This window comes from Hylobates moloch, unplaced genomic scaffold (genome assembly GCF_009828535.3).
Source record: "Hylobates moloch isolate HMO894 unplaced genomic scaffold, HMol_V3 SCAFFOLD_2, whole genome shotgun sequence".
Lineage (NCBI taxonomy): Eukaryota > Metazoa > Chordata > Mammalia > Primates > Hylobatidae > Hylobates > Hylobates moloch.
The window spans coordinates 80848742-80866605 of NW_026652277.1; the positions used below are offsets into that span (position 1 = coordinate 80848742).

Here is a 17864-nt window from a genome sequence, read left to right on the forward strand (position 1 = left end):
ACATAATATCTTTTATATTTGACCTCAAATTTTATTTTTATCTTTATTTATTTTTTGAGAAAGAGTCTTGCTCTGTTGCCCAGGCTGGAGTGCAGTGGCGTGATCTTGGCTCACCACAACCTCCACCTCCCAGGTTCAAGCGATTCTCTTGCCTCAGCCTCCCGAGTACCTGGGACTACAGGCGTGTGCCACCATGCCCGGCTAATTTTTGTATTTTTAGTAGAAACAGGGTTTCACTATGTTGGCCAGGCTGGTCTGGGTCTCCTGACCTCATGATCCGCCCGCCTTGGCCTCCCAAAGTGCTGGGATTACAAGTGTGAGCCACTGTGCCTAGCCTTGACCTCAAATTTTAATCAATACTTAAAGAAATTAAGGCAACAATTTATCTAAAGCTGTTGACAGACTTTTGCTTTACACTCCAATCTACCCCAGCCCCACTGCAATATATGGAGAAGTGGAAATTAGCATGTACTCACCAAATGCAAAAACAAAAAGTGCCAAATGTCTAAATACATACCTTGGTCCTGGTAGTTGTTTTATTCTGTCTTCTTTCATTCCACACAAATGCAATGGCAGCCATAAAATGAACACCATGATTCATTGAAATGGGGCCCAACAATTCAAGAATCTGTTGTCTCAAGTTCTAAAACAATTTGAAGCAAATGAAAGTGAAACTTTTAAAAAATGAAAACATTTACAACTAGACTGCATTTTTGGTTTCTTTGAAATAATATAGTACTTATAGGTTTTACTATCTAAATAACACTAGAGGAAACTTTAATAACGTTAAGAGCTACAACATGACTATAATTCTAAAAGAAAAACAAATCCTATAAAATGACGGCTACCAATCAGCCAAATACAAGTGTATTCACTGTGAAAAGATACTAGAAAAACACAACACGTATAAAATTCGACCTAGTAAGTTTGATATAGAGTCCTTTAAAAAAAGGTGAGGGATTCTATAATTATAAAACACCTCTGTTTTATTTAAGTAAAGCGAAACATAAGAAGTATAGTTTAATCCAAGCATCAAAACTTAGATCAAATGTTCTAATGGTTCCCACCCTTGCCCTTTTCGCAATTCCCTATGTGTTCCCTTGGATCCCAGATACAGGTGGTCTGGTCTAGGAGCAAAATTAGGTTATTGAAGGATGTCAATTTGACAGCTTGACATGGCACAGCATTTGGAAAATATCAGAGTGCAAGGAAGAAAAAAAATTTAAAAATCAATAATCCCATCATCCTGAGATAATTACTGATAAAATACAAACTTTCTTTATTCCTTTTTCTACAGATAACATTTTTTACATAATTGAAAATACGGTATTTGTTCAATTATGTAACATCCCTGTTTCACTGAGCTTTTGAGCCCTTCTCCATCCAATAAGAATTCTTCAAAACCATGACTATTAGTGGCTATGTAATGAAACACTGAAAGGATAATTTAAACATTTCCTAATTGTTTAGGATCTGTTTTTTCTGCCATTAAATAATACTATGATGAACACTTTGTATATACATCTTTGTATAATTTCAATTACCTTAGAATTCATTCCTAAAGTAGATTACTAGGTCAAAGACTATGAAACTTTTAAAGCTCTCTGTACATATTGCTAAATTGTTTTCTAGCAGGGCTTTGCATATTAAAATGTCAATTTAAAATGCCCTAAAAAAAAAAAAGGAACAAAGTTATAGCATGTATGAATGAACCTTAAAAATATGTCACGTGAAAGAAGCTAGACACAAAAGACCAAATATTGTTATCATTCCATTTATATGAACTTTTACAGAAAAAGCAAATCAATATATGGAGAGAATAGATTAGTGGTTGATTGGGATTAGGGATGGGAACAGGGAGTGAGTGCAAATGGCCACGAGGAATCTGTGGTAAAGGACATATTCAAAAATTGGACTGGGGTGATAATTCACAACTCTGTAAATTTACTAAAAGAATTACTGAATTGTATACTTAAAAATGGGCAAATTCTGTGATATGTCAGCCATAGCCTAGGAAAACTGTTAAAAATTATTTGATAATTAATCTATGCGGGGTCCTGTAAATACTACACAAATTATTCACATATTCTGAATATAATCTTCGGGAAGGTCCTCAAATAGACTCTTGAGCTCTACAGATTAAATATGAATTGTCTAACCTTTGTAGCTCCAAGATTAATAGTGGTAACAGATGCGGATGCGGCAATAGTCATCTTTTCTGAAGAATCAGCTTGATGCAGTATGCTCCAAAGCAGTGTCACAGAAGACATGATCATATGAAGGATTGAGAGGATTCCACTGCGTGCTTCAAACAAGTGTTTCTGGTCTACGTTGACCAAAAGCTATTAACAGTTGGGGGAAAAAAACATATTACTTACTGAGACTTACAAATGGAAATTTATTAGACCTCACAGTCTTTCAAAAGAAGTCAAATATTTGTGCAGTCTTACTTGGTGGTACTGTGTAGTTGGATCCAACAAACAGTAATGGATAACGGCCGTAATCCCTTCCAAAAGAGTAAGAATCATATCTGGTGGAATAATTGATGCCATCCACAGAGGCCTGAAATAAAATGCATTCATTTAAACACAAGTTTTATGATAGTACAGTTCATATTTTATCACTAGTAAATACTCACAATGTGTCAGGTACACAGAAGATGTGCAATAAATACTAGATTAACAAATGGCTAAAAGAATAAATCAAGGGCTTTTATTTCCTAATCTATAAAATAAGTGAGTTGGACTACATGTACTAGAGTTCTTTTTGGCTAAAGAATTCTATACAAAATAAACAAATGATGGCCAGTGACTCTCTAGCCACTGAGGAATGGCAGGCATATTAATATTAAACAATACAGGCAGTTTTCTTATTACTTTACATGTAGAAACTAAGGTTATTCTGAAGAAAAATGAGATAGTCTACTGGAACTAATTTTTCAGACTTCATTTTGAGTATAGGGACTCAGATCGAATTTGCCACTAAACCATGAAAATCAAAAACAAGAAATAAAATTGGATGGAAAAGATTCGTAAATTTAAATTATTTTCAGTCTGAAATTGATTTGCACGTAGATAAAACAGACAAAACCTGGGAAACCCTTTCCTAAGCTTCCTATTAGTTTTGCCAGCTCAGGCAAGAAGAGCACTGAAATTAATTTCAGCCCTTGGAAGAAAATAAGCCTGTTTAAATATTCCTTCCCTTTTCCATTCTAGATTCTTTTATTGATACTCTTCCTCAAGCCAAATTTTCTTTTTTGTGGAAAGTAATATACTATTTGTAACCTACCAAAAACCACTAATTTATTTACTCAAGTTGTGACCAACTTCCCAGACATTAAGCAGTCATGTGAAAAATGTCAGTACAAATAAAGTTAAAAATCACCTCTTACCTACTATCAGATAATCCTGTTTCGTATTTGTACTGCTGAATTAGATTATCTAAATTTCTGCACAGTTGTAGTGTCACAGAAACAACCACTCTCTGTAGAACTTTTCCCATGTAAGGCAGAGTAGATGTGATTAAACCAATCCACTGTGGGTGCATCTTACATGCACAGTGCTGATGCAAAGCTCGTATCACTGCACAGAGGAACATGCCTTGACAGGTGATTGGCTGAGCATGCAAATATTGAAGAGAAGTCATGGGTTGATGGGGACTGATGTGTTCTAAGTCAGATACAACAAAATCAAAACCTGTTTCATTCTCTTCAGGAATAGTCATTACTCTGTGTTCTAGAACAATCAGCCTCTGAAGCACCTTAAGAAGTTGTGACTGCAATGTGCTGCCATTGTCAAATTCATCTTCTGAGAAATTAATAAGGCTGTCCTCTGAGAAACCTTCTTCCACAGCAACCAGGTTCTTACCTGCCATTTTTTCACTATGCCATTTCTGAGCACTAAAGATAGATGACAGCAAACAATGAAGAATCACTTTCTGAACTTTGCACTTAGATAACATATCAGAAATAAAACTAGGGAAACCCTTTGCTGAGCTTTCTATTACTTTTGCCAGCTCAGTGAAGAGTAGTGTCAGAATTTCTATGCTCATCATTTGCATGTTTCGATTGCCTATTAAATCTTGTGCAGTAACCTTGACATGAGTTGGGTAATGGCTACGCATGTAATATAAGCAGAGAGAAATAAGAATTTCTATGTACATAGAACTCCGGAAGTTATGATTTGAGTCCACTGGAATGTGACTATAAAAATCTTTGCCCATAACAGAAATCCGGTGTCTGGCCAATAAATTCTGAAGGAGAGACAACTGAGGAGTATATGCGTTATTTACACTAGTAGTTGAAATGGCATTTACAAAAGCTATAGGGTTAGTTTTCAAGATGGCTTTGATGGCAGAGAAAGCATACAAAGTCCTGGATGAATCATACAACTGGAGATACAGGAGCACATGTTGATAGAGAGGATGAATGTTGAAACTGGGAGATTTCCGAGATCCTGGAGAACCCATGTCACTCTCAATTTCAGAAATGTCTCCCTCTCCACAGCTATACCAGTTCTCTAAATCCAGACCATCACTGAAGAATACACTGGTTTGTTTGAGTTTTTCATTTGAAGGTTTTTTCTTGTCATCATCCTTTTTTCTGGCAAGTTTTACTTTAGGTTTTGCTCCTGGTTGTTTACCTGACTCCTTAACTATTGTTTCCTTCTCCGAAACTTTTTCTGATAATTTTTCTTTGAAGCTGAATTGAATACTACTGTGACTCCTTTGTCTAGATTTGGTTTCTATGGAAGCAACAGAAGAGTCATGAAGAGGGTGTGTGGTTGCTGAAATACAAGGTGAGGAGCTATTCCTGGAGATTCCATTTGCCACACACTCATGGCCTCCCTCTGCAGACACAGACAGAAACTGAGAATTTTCATTACTCAGCAAAGCATTCTGACTCTGCTGAATGGAGTCATCTTCAATTTTAATTGTCTCTTCATCTGGATCTACATCACTGCACTTTGGGGGCATAGCTTCAATTTCTAATTGAGATGTAACTGATGCAGATTCCACTTCGAGGCCACTTACAACTTTACGTATCAGGTCAAACACTACCTGCTGAACATCATCATCTGGGAAGCCTTCCTTCGGCATTTGAGAATCCTCTTGGGCATTCACCGTCTCAGGATCAACTTCGTAACTCAAGTTGTCCCCAGCAGAGGACTGTGAACATCCCGAGTCAGAACTCTGAAGTATTTCTATCTGTTGGTCTGGAAGATCAAAATCAGACACAACCATTGGAATTGTCTCACTGCTGGTACTTAGGAGGGAAAGTCTGTCACTTAATGGATTCACAGTGAGACTAAAGTTCTCTATTTCATCCATGGTAAGTGGCTTTTCACCATTTCCTTTTGATGTGATGAGTTGTACTTGGCTCACTGATATACGAGAAAAACAGTAAAAGAAGAAAAATACAAGATACATTAAAATAATTGAAATGTAGAAATGTAGACTGATCAAAATTTTTAATCATTAGTGTCATCATCTACTTATATTTTCCTACTAAAATTACATTTTATTTTATTGCAGGTGAAAATTTTGTTTTTTCCTCCTTAATACCTCACTTTAGTTATGCTGTTTCTAAACTCTCTGAAGAGTTTAAAATTAGCAGCAAACCACAAATATATAATTCATTTCTGTATTTTTTAGGGGGCATACAATAATGACGGTCTTCTTTTAGCAAAGGTGGAAGACTTAGTGACATACAAAGTAGTACATACCAAATGCTAGCAAATTTAGGGAAAGAATCACAATACCATTGATGAGGTCTGACACTGATCTCAGAGGGGAGGTGAGAATTCAGCAGTTAGATAAAACATTAACACAAAGACATTCTGGCAATAAGCAGGGTAATGCAAATTCTTACAAGATTCAGAAGAAGTGGAAAAGAAGCCAGAGAGAGGAACCAAGACTCTGTAGAAACACACTAGAGATGAAGTAGGAATATGACAGTTTGGTTTCAGCTTCATCACTTAGTAGCCATGAGACTCTGAGAAAGCCATAGCCTTCCAGGCATCAGCAACCTGCTCAGTAAAATGATCTTTTCATTACCACCACAGGGTTTGTCAAGAGACAAATGACATATGTGAGTCTTCTGTCCCTTAAATAAATTAATCTAAGGGGACATTATCACTGTATAGAAGGCATCACTCAACAGTTTATAAAGTATGGACTTTGTAGTAATATAGTAATAGTGAATATTTAGGCATGTCACAAACATGACTACATCTGATGGTCATAATAAAACCTTGAAAGTTGGGCATTATTCTTCTCTTAAAAGATGTGGAAAATGACTCATGAAATACAAAATGTGCATTACAGATTTACTATAAATTCCCAGTGAAGTATCTACAGAGCCTGTAGGACCAGAACTGCTAACTAAGCTCTAAAGATATTTCCATCAAAATTGAAGAATGTCTGTAACCAGAGCTGTGCCTGATTCCTGCCCTGAAAGAGTCAACTGAGAGATCCACATCCTCTAAGATGGTCATTGACAAAGTACATTCTGACATGGTCCACACAGCATTGCTAGTGCATGAGGAGGGGAGAAAATAAGCCCATGGAGATAATCTCACATGCAGTTCTTTCACCAATTAGTGTTGTATTCATGTATCACTTTATTTTAATAATTCTAAATAAAGCTGTCTACTTCTATGTGATATTCACCATTGCTGCAGGCAAAATTTTGCATGAAATGCTTGTCACTCTCCTCTCCTGGATAACAGGGAGACTTATTCCAATAACGTTCTGCTTGTACACGTTGTACTGAAACCCTCTGAGTTTTTGGATGAAGCAGGAGTAATAGCAATGGTTCCAAAACTCGTGCAATATCATGTCTTTGTAGGACTTGGTTCAGCCAGGCTTGTCCCACAGAGCTAGTAGAACCATCGAGACTGTTAAGGCTATCTAACATGATGAACAGTGACCTAAAATAAACACAAATAATTAAAATAAAGAACCAAACATCTACCGTGTCACACTCTTTTATAAAATTAATAAATTGTGTTTCTTATTTTGGATTAACTATTTTGGAGTAGTCATACTTCAGGATAAATTTTGATCATAGCATTTTAAAAATCTTAATCCCAATAGTCTCGGTAGGTATAAGAAAGGAAAAAAACCTTTTGCCCTTTTAAAAATATGCTTTGAAATTTCACAGGCATACATTACTAAGATTAATACTGAAGAACTGAAAAAAAATATGATTAGTCTTGTTTTAGCAACATTTTCCTGTTCATATTATCAAGCACTGAGCCTTCGGCAAGTCAGCATTACTCCATGTTGGTCCATGTTCCTCTGCTCACACTCTCCTTGTGAGCCAAAGCTATGTGCTTAATTCAAGGAAAGATCCGTGAAAGGTATGAAAGTGTGGTTTGGAATCAGAAAAACCCAAGATTCAAATCTTTTGTGTGGTGTTGGGCAAGTAACAACTTTTCCTGACCTCTATTCCCTCACTTGTAAAATCAGGAAAGATGGTTGTCAAATAAGAGATGATTATTTATAAAGTAAAGGTTCAATATATTCCAGTACTTTGTAGGGGTTCAATATATGGTTCAGTATCAGATGACTTAAAAACGCTAAAGCTGGTTGAAAAGCACCACCTGAAATAACGTTCAGTAGAGGACACATCTGCTCCTGAGCTGTGCTTGAACACAGATTCATGGCCACCACTATGAGACTGGCTGGTGAGACTACCTTATGACAATATGTGAATCCACCTAAAAATGGCAGCTCCTTGGAATTTAATGCAGATCTGATATTTGAAGTCACCTACGTAGTCCAGACAAAAACCAAAACCACTCTCGGGCAGCTACAAGTTCTCTGGATTCATGGAAAGAATCTGTTAGTGTTTTCGGCTATAGATTTTAATAAATCTAGTTTAGGCAGAAGATTGAAAATAACTGCTTGAGAAACACATAATCTACTATTTATATGCAGTTTCACTAAATGTGAATATAGTCTCAAGAGAGCTGCATCCATTGCTTTATCACTAACAGTATCAGGAATGTGAATAGTTGTCCAAGGAAGGGAAGTGGGGCCGGGTACTCCAAAACTAGAAAGTAAAAATCTGGTGGATGAGTAAAACTGCCATGCATTTTAATACAGCTTACGGTTTTCAAAATAATAAATTCTCTTTATAAAATTTATAAATTGCTATCTCCTACACTTGCCAAGCTAGACAGTGGACTCAAGGAAAGAGGCAACATTAAGATATCTGACTGTGAAATCTTAATATAAAATGTAACTGACCTGTCAAAAGAACGTACAAAAGATGAAGATTTATTTATATGGAGATCTCTCGTTAGATGCCAAAGAACTGCAAACTTGGCATGTGCTTCCATCCTTATTTTCTGAGGAGAAACATGAGAGCTTAAATTATGCTCTTCTCTCTTGAAGATACTAAGTGATTTTAGTAAAATCAGAGTACTATTTAAGAGTACTGTATTACGTTCAACATCCACAATATTCAAACACACATTGTAATAAACTTTATTTATATTCTTTATGGAAGTAGAAACACACAACATATGTAAATATATACAGAAATATTGAACTTAAAAGGATCATCTCATCCTGTCTCATAAATAATTATTCCTGAGTTTAGACTTTAAGTAGTTAGTTTACTAGATTATTGTATATCAGAAGAAAAAAGTTACTAATGTACATGTATCTGGAGTCTAGAAAGCACTTGCTCCTTCATTTTAATATAAACATTTAGTTATCAAAATTGATTTCATTGCACTATAAATTTTTTGTCCCAGAAATGATACATTAATCCCAAATGAGTTTTTCATCACTTATAAAGTTGGTTTGACTCAAAATTTAAATACTTAAAAATTATTTTTACAATAAAAATATTAAACTACTTTTGAGATTATTTGCAAAAAGATTAATAATGGGTAAAATAATGTAAAAATAAATTATTTAGAAAGGCAAGCACATTTGGTATTAGATAATAAACATGTATAAATCAAGTAGAAATTAGCACATTATCAAAATTTTTAAAGTCTTTCTTTAGCATTTATGGATCCTTCAAGCAAAAGCCCCAAGAAACCAGACAGCAACTTTCTAAATGCTTGTGATAGGTGGGAGGCGTGCTTGTTTTTCCTATGAGCTTAATATAGGCTTTTCTTACAAAGCCTGCATTTGTATCAACCAACAGAAATGTAAAAATTAAGTAGTAAAAGATATTTTAATTTTTTTCATGGATATATATCTTTATTTAGAACTTGGGAGTATTTCTTTAAAAATGAAATGCTACCCAAGTGACAATAGGCATATATTTGTCCTAGATTTATACTTAATGTAAAACTTAAATTGTTTAGAGTGCTTACCTATTATTTTTGAATAATTTTGAAAAAAACACGTTATAGCAGAAATAGAATTTTGACATTTTTCTTGGAATAAACTTTTCATTCCTTTCATTTACTCCTTCATATACCACTTTCTCCTCTGCCAAATGTTTCATTTATTTAACACAATTCCTTTTTTGAATATGACCCACTCAAACTCACTAGCATTTTGAGTTTTTTAAAAATAGGACAATCTAACTTCTAAAAGCTCTTCAATAAAATCTTCAATTTATATTACAGAGCAGCACAGGAAGACCACAAACGTCATTAAATTACCCTGATGAGGTTAGTCAAAATGATTATTCCAGCTTCTTCTCAGGCTAATTCTCAGCCACCTTTAACTGAATTACATATCACACTCATATACATTAGGATAAAAAATTCTTATTTTGGATATGCAGTATAATATGCAAATAATATAATCTCACATATTAGCATTCTATGGCTTACAAATATACTTTATACATTATTTCATTTCATATATGTTAGTTAATAAATCCATAAGTTCCATAACTGAGGCCTCTGGTTCCTCTTTAAATGACCCAAGAACTGAGACCACCAATACTAAACATCAGTTCCCATAACTGTGTCCTGAAGAAAGAAATAAACCCAGCATTTGATTTTTAATTTTTCATATTACTGATGCTTTTGTAAAGAACTTTCCTCTAGAAGAATTGAATACATTTACTTTAAAGATATTAAGATCACTGTGAACAAAGCTATTTTCTCTTACTCCAATGTTAACTGCAATAATTTCCCTAAAGTTTTCTTAACTTACTTTTGTGTGTGTGTGTGTGTGTGTGTGTGTGTGTGTGGTGGAGGGGGCAGTGTGCACAAGATAAGAAAAGGATTTACCTTATCTTTATGGGTTAACTGCTGACTTATAACATCCTCACAGATGCTAGAAGAAGGAACTAAGTTATGTAATTGATAAAATAGTTCCACACTCTTCTGGTGATGCTGAGGTGTCCCATCTCCCAACTGGTCCCACAATGTTAAAGCTACATGCTATAAAAAAGATGTAAAAGTGACAGTCACAATACCGTACATGAAAATTTATTTAACAAATATTTCCTATTAGGTACAAATGAATGCCTGCTCTCTGTCAGACCTGAAAGGTTTTTAATATGCTATTCCACAGGGATGGGGTTACTAAGGCAGTCTTCCATGTACCTACTTTCTGATCACCCAAGCCCTTGGAACCTTTTATGATAGTCCTTTAATGATATTTGTTTTTAGACATCAGGCATGTTGTCTGAACATGGTAGCTCATGCCTCTAATCCCAGCATCTTAGGAGGCTGAGGCAGGCAGATCATCTGAGGTCAGGAGTTTGAGACCAGCCTGGCCAATGTGGCAAAACCTTGTCTCTACTAAAAATACAAAAAGCCGGGCATGGTGGCATGCACCTGTAATCCCAGCTACTCGGGAGGCTGAGACACGAGAATTGCTTGAACCCGAAAGGCGCAAGTTGCAGTGAGCAGACATTGAGTGACAGAGTGAGACTCCATCTCGAAAAAAAAAATCAGACATGTAAATGTTTTCTGCAGGGCCCATATAAGGCCCCATTTCATTATTTAGTGGTGTTTAGTAAAGTGATGCTAGAATAAACTAACCTTAATAAGATACAAATCCCACATTGAATGCAATTTAATATTTATGGTTGTATATTACAGAGTGAAAAATAATTCACAGTTGAAATATCCAAACTACTTAAAACCTATACAATAGATAATAGGTATTTCAGAGCTACATATGTTAACATAGCACTTGATCTGTAACAGTATTAATAATAATGCAATTAGTAATAATAATGCAATAATCTTCAGGATTCACTACCACAATATTATAGAATCCAACTCTAATCTAGCAGGAGGAAATATCTGAAGGCAAAATGACTTGAAATCAGATTTTAAAACTTTTTTTTAATGTACAGTCTACCTGCTTAAGATGTATACAATCCAAATCTATTTGATGTTCGATATGGAGGATAATACTTATACCATTGTGGTAGAAATCAAAGACTGAGTTTTCTGAATTTTTTTCTGAGTGACTTTATACACCACAGATGATAATGAGACAACATGAAGAGTCAGAAAAACTTTTCATGAGAGTTTTGGAGTGCTGAGGTTTTACTGTATGAAAAGCAAAAGTGTTGCTCAAGCCTGTAATCTCAGCACTTTGGGAGGCTGAGGTGGGTGGATTACTGAGATTGGGAGTTTGAGACCAGCCTGGCCAACATGGTGAAACCCTGTCTCTACTAAAAATACAAAAATTAGCCGGGCGTGGTGGCACACGCCTGTAATCCCAGCTACTCGGGAGGCTGAGGCAGGAGAATTGCTTGAGCCCAGGAGGCAGAAGTTGCAGTGAGCCGAGATCATGCCACTGCACTCCAACCTGGCCGACAGCGAGACTCTGTCTCAAAAAAAAAAGAAAAGCAAAGTGTTACAACCACTTAATCTGAAAGTAAGTTCTACTGCTTTCCTCTTTCTAGCTGAAATTACTTCCTACATGGCTTCAGTGCCCTAATACTTCTCTTTCTTTATCCTAATATTCCTACTCCTTTATCCTTATCTTTCTCCCCTGCCCACAAAATTGGGAATAAGATGGGGAGAGCAGTATGTGTATCAGCTGTGGCATCATTTTCTACATGGTATGGCATATTAAGAGGTGTTTAGATGAAGCTTTATTATCATTTTAAAAATAATTCTTAAAGCCAACTAGGTCAAGTATCATACATGGCTATAATCATCATAGTCATGTATGCATTTCTTAGAATTTACCTTGAAAAATTCAGTCTTCTCAGCTATGTACCTCAGATTGCCCTGAGTGAGGGGAGGTCTAATAACCACAGCTACTCTTCCCTGGTTTGGACTTAAGGGTTGTGCAGGCTCTACACTATTGATGTTTTCCCCAGTGACCATGGCCACAGACTGTGTCAGTCCCACCAGGTCCATGACTAGTGAAATAGCAACACTCTGAACACTGAAATCACTTGCTTGGCTGCAAGCATTCATCAGAGTCTGGAGCCACTGTGGAGGCTGCACATGCTCACAATCTGAAACAAAAAAGATGGAAGCAATCAGAGTTCATTATACTAAACATTTCACACACACTCTAAGTTAATTTCAAAAAACAAAGCCACTAAATACTTTTAAGGCCTTGATCTGTTAACAAAACCATGGTTTCTCACCTAGTCTAGAGCTTTAATAAAGTAGCAACAAGAATTTCTTATACTTTTTTTCAATATATATTTTTCTTATGCCAAGTCATACAATCTATTTTTCTGTCCCGAAAAACAGTATATTGATCAATAAGCATTATGTAGCATTCACTGCACTTTGTGTGTATATATAGAAATCAAAAAAAAGGTAAATACATATGTTGCTGGTCATAACAAAGAAAATCAGCAGATCTACTGCTGCTTTTCTCCAGAGATTTCCTTTTCAGCTCCTGCTTATCTGCATGCAAACTGTGAAAGACATCAAAATCACAAAATCTTTCAATATATCAATCTCCCCATAGTGACAGTATTTCACTAAAAAAAACTTGCAAATTAAAACATTAAAAAAAAGTAACTGGTTAAAAAAATCCCAGTTTTGAGTGCCTCTTTTAAGAAGAAAAAACATACTACAGAAAATACTGAAACATAAGCAAAACTGAGATGACCTTACCAGCTTCCAATTTTTCAGAACGTAACTCTGATGTATGGTTCCCCTCAGCAATGTAAACTGGGAAACTTGAGCACTCTAGGAATAGCTGACAGGCAGCAAGGAAGGCAGAGAGGTATTCTTTAGAAGTTTTTTGTTTACTTATGTTTTTCTCTTTTACATCTCCTTGTGAATTTCTGTCCCATTTTGAAGTCTCTCCTTGTTCTTGACCAAGATCCTCTTGATGTTCTGTAGCCAAAGACTGAGAAAAAGAGTTATTCTGAATGATGTAGAGGTTGATAAGTCTGGTAAGAAACTGCTGGACATACTCCAAACAGCACTGCATTGCAGTCTTTTGGGCTGTCTTCCCACTTCGGGTTGCTGTCCCCTGACTGACTACGGAAGGGGTCTGGATGATGGTTTCTTCAGATCCCACAGTGGATGCTGTTTCTGTCTCAGAGGATGTGCTACCAATTGGGATGGCAGCTGCCCCCTGGCCCTCACTCAGTTCTCTGTCAATATCATCAGTTCGGTCTGCTTGATATTGTATAAACTCAGTGAATCCACTCTCTGATGATCGACTACTTGGTGGATTTTCTCCATCTTCAAATACTTCAGTAGGATTTTCATGAGAAACTGATGATACCTGTTAAGAGATTTTCAAGAAAGCAAAAGGCTGAGTAGCAAAGTGTACATATTAGGAATTAGAAATGACCACTTTTGAGATGTTTTAGACTATTCACAATTTAATCTACCCATTCTGTTGACTCTTAAAGCAGCCCCACACCGATTTATTCATTCACCAAGTATTTATTATGCACTACACACACAGCATACATAACGTTAGATTCTTGAGGACAAAAATCCATATATACAGGTCTCTAGGATCTATATCCTTGTTTTCAAATGACTATTTCATCTACTTCATGAAATCACTTTCCTAATGTCTAAACAATGCCAAGAATGAGATATGTAAGTTTAAGAAATGACATTTTAATAACTACAAATAAAATCTAATAGGTCATCTGTTCAGGGCCACATGAATGTGAAATTTTTATTGAAATGTGTAAAGTACTAATTAAATCTTTGCTATTAATCTTACATTCTTTCAGTGAATAGTTACCGAACTCCTATCATGTGCCAGACACTGTATTAGGTAGTAGAAATAAAAGGAATATTTTATAATCTAGAGGGGAAGATGGGAGAATTATAATAGACAAACAAATGAACCAGTTCCTGGACTAGAACTGGAGTATATTAGCCTTTTACTCCCTACAATAGGATAGCGTAAGTATAAATATCAAGCATATTTCCTGGCTTAGTTTAAGTAAAAGTTATATGTGAGAATTCCTTGGGTGACTGAGTCAGAATATAATAGCATCATGAACTAAATGCTCTGTTGCCCAAAGCTGGGCTTCACCCAATGTTCCTTGCCTCAGTGAATGACACTTTCCTTGAGTCAGGAAGACAGAAACCTAGGGGTCATTCTTGGTACCTTCGTCACCCCTCCTCCCCCTTCCCCACTTTCATATCAGTAGAGGGGTTAAGGGTGCAGGCCTTGAGTCAACTAGGGCTCTGCCATTCACTAATTATGTGATACCTGGCAAGTTATTTAACTTCTCCAAACCACCGTTTCCTAATGTGTATAATTAAGAGACAGTAATTCCTACATTTTACAATTGCTATGAGGATTACATAACAGTATACATAAAGCACATGGCAAAATGCCTAGCACTTAGTAAACACTCATTAAGTGTTAGCGATCATTACCCTTATCAATCTATTACTAAGTTTATTTTTCCTCCTAAATATATTGCTAATCCATCTGTTTCTATCTTTACTCCTCGTATCTTGTTGGCACAAGTTATCACCACCTCTCACCCGTGCTACTATAGGTCTTCCCACATCTGTTTTTGTTTCTCCTCTACATTTCACACTGCAGCCAGAGTAACTTTTCTAATACACAAACGTAATTATGCCATTTGCCTTTTCCCCTTCAGGGACTTCCCGGTGCTCTAAACAACAAAAGCCCTCAAACAGCTCAAGGCCCTCTCACACCTGGCCTCTGCCTATCTTACAGCTGCATCTCTTGTCTGCTTGGTGCTAGTTTCTGCCTAAGAGCCTTTGCAAAATCACAGCTGAGAAAATTATGACAGTGAAAGATATCAAACCTCACTGACCTCATCTTCTGTCCTCTCGACTGTCGTTGTCCATTCCTGGGTATGGGCTGAACTAGCCTTAGGAAGGAATTTAGTTTATAGTTTAAAGTGTTCTTGTAAAGCAGATGAAAGGCCACCAGCCACCAGGTTAGAATGAGAAGGACTGGAATTCTCAATATTACCAGCCATTATTCCAGAGGTCAGAAGATTTGCAACTTCCCCAGTTACTCTTGTAGGTAACATCACTATGTGAACCTAAGATCAGCCTTTTGATATGTCTTTTCAGGTTTTTGCATTTCTAACAACTGAATGGCCCCACCCAGACCTGCCAACCAGTTCTATGGTCCCCACCCAGGAACTGACTCAGCATAAAAAAGCAGCTTCTACTCCCTATGATTTCATCCCCGAGCCAACCAATCAGCACTCCCAATTCACTGGCCCCCTACCCACCAAATTATCCTTAAAAACTCTGATCCCCAAGTTTTCGGGGAGACTGATTTGGGCAATAATAAAACTGCAATCTCCTACACAGCTGGCTGTTCATAAATTACTGTTTCTCCACTGCAATTCCTCTGACTTGCTAATTTGGCTCTGTCTAGGCAGCAGGCAAGGTGAACTCACTGGGCTGTTATACTTCTTCCTCTGTCAGGTGCTCTCTTTTTACCTCCCTCACCACACCAATTCCTCTAGGGCTTCACTCAAACAAGCCTTCCTCATGAAAGCGTTCTTTGGCCCCAGTGTAGGTCAGGTCACCCCATTTTCCATATTCCTACCACTTGATTATTTTCCTTTGTACATTCATCACAACTGTAATTAAATGTGCACTTACTTGTATAATATCTTTCTTCCAATTAGAAAGAAAGGATAGAGAAGGGCAGAGACTATGTTTAGCTCACCACTGGATAGCCAGCAACTAGCATAGTGATAGCAGCAGGAGATAGACAAATCCTAGGCAGCCAGGGATGGGTCCCCGGTGAAACCCCAGCTTCAAGCCAAAGACAGTTTAAAGCCTAGCTACAAGTCCTGGATAAATCCACAGACCAGATTGAGAATCTCTCCTCCCATTTGGCATGCTTTCCTCTGATTGATCCCCACTCTTCACCTATTTTACATATACCTACCCTTCCCTAATTGGTTATTTATACTGTTGTGCTCACCTTTGAGTGATGCCTTTGTTTTAGCCTCTTTCGTATACTCACAAACCAATCAGCACGAAGATGTGCTGTAAGTGTAAAATGAACACTAGATCTTGAAGACAGTACAAAAAATCATGTAAGCTACCTCACTTATTCATATGACATCAATTTTATATAGATTACACTGAAATAATATATTGGCTACAACTGTCTAAATAAACTAGAATTAAAATTAACTTTACCTGCTTTTTAATGTGGGTACTAGAAAATTTTGAATTACATATGCCATTCACATGATACTTCTACTGGAAAGTACAGATATAGATAATTAAACTGCCCTATAACCAAAAGCCTACGAGCCTACTAACACTGCATTTGGATCTAGGAAAGACTCACTATTATTTAAATGCTTATGTATAACTGATTTTACTAAGTAACTGTTCTGCTTTGAAGAAATGTAAACGGTCTAATACCAAAAATAATAGTTAAAATTACCTTTTTGTCTTCCCACTCTTTGACTGAATTGTTCTGCCCACTTGGAAACTGCAAAACACCTCCAGTGCTAGCAGATAACAGTGGAGGCTGAACCTTGCTAAGGATCTTTGAGCAGAGTCTGAGAGAATCGGTGAGTTCAGACAAGTGCAATGTCTGGAGATGGCTTGTCAAGGCAGAAATCATTCTGAGCAGCAACTGGGGCAAGTGTTCTGTCTGGATTTCAATATAAGTCTCCTGAAAATAAAAGTGAAATGAAAAAAGTTTAAACAATGTGGAACCCAAAAGTTACATTTTTTAATCTATATAAATAGGCAATGATTTTACTCATCTGTAACGTTTTATATGCATCATGCTCTTAATTAACACTGTATATTTTATTACTGATGCCTTATAAAATTTCTATTCCCAAATTCTCAATTTAAATACTTCAAAGCATATATTATAAAATAACCCCAGTTTTATTCTGCTACATTACTAAAATTATAATATAACAAAAGTAATTAGAATAATTTAAAAACAAAACAGGCTGAATGTCATACCTGACACAGCACCCTCATACTTCTAGTAGGCTTCAAAATGAGAAAGCAAAGAAGTGAGGAGAGAAAACAGAAGGGAAAAGATTTCCAAAAGTCTTCATTTAATAGAAATAATATTAATATAAATGCAGCATTAGACCACTATACACTAAACAGTTAAGATTTTATAACATGCAATTATGAAGTTTACTCTATGTATTTTTTATATGTATGTATCAAAGGACAAACACTTGAAAGATCTTATGAAAAAAAGCTTACCAAAGAGGAAAAAATCAATTTAATTTTAAAGATGAAATGTATCTGAAGGCTTGCCTACAACATGAAATATTTGAACTATGTTATTCGATTTCCTTGATATTTTCTTACCAAGGTGGTCTTACCAAAGAAACTATGTCCAACAAAAAATCCACCAGTAAGCAGAAACTGGTCAGCTGTAATTCAGATGAGTCATTACTATCTCCAGGTCCAATCTGAAGTCTGGCATGCAGTGTCCTCCTAAAAGGACAAAATTCACTTTATTAAGTATACTGTTAA

The 17864-nt window shown here is 36.2% G+C and overlaps 1 protein-coding gene across 8 annotated transcripts in view; it reads right to left on the reverse strand.

The window, feature by feature from the left end:
- DOP1A (DOP1 leucine zipper like protein A) overlaps positions 1-17864 on the reverse strand; it is a 105816-nt gene that overhangs the window by 27645 nt on the left and 60307 nt on the right. For 4 of the 8 annotated variants that reach the window (XM_058434864.1, XM_058434858.1, XM_058434854.1 and 1 more), the window contains 12 exons: positions 17711-17825; positions 17334-17363; positions 16795-17028; positions 13029-13650; positions 12138-12412; positions 10212-10364; positions 8254-8354; positions 6670-6929; positions 3392-5381; positions 2451-2562; positions 2160-2342; positions 518-643 (listed from right to left, as the gene is read on the reverse strand). In XM_058434864.1, the coding sequence (XP_058290847.1) occupies positions 518-643; positions 2160-2342; positions 2451-2562; positions 3392-5381; positions 6670-6929; positions 8254-8354; positions 10212-10364; positions 12138-12412; positions 13029-13650; positions 16795-17028; positions 17334-17363; positions 17711-17825 (4201 nt within the window). The remainder of the gene's footprint in view (positions 1-517; positions 644-2159; positions 2343-2450; positions 2563-3391; positions 5382-6669; positions 6930-8253; positions 8355-10211; positions 10365-12137; positions 12413-13028; positions 13651-16794; positions 17029-17333; positions 17364-17710; positions 17826-17864) is intronic. The other 4 variants (XM_058434866.1, XM_058434862.1, XM_058434857.1 and 1 more) reach the window with 1 other exon arrangement.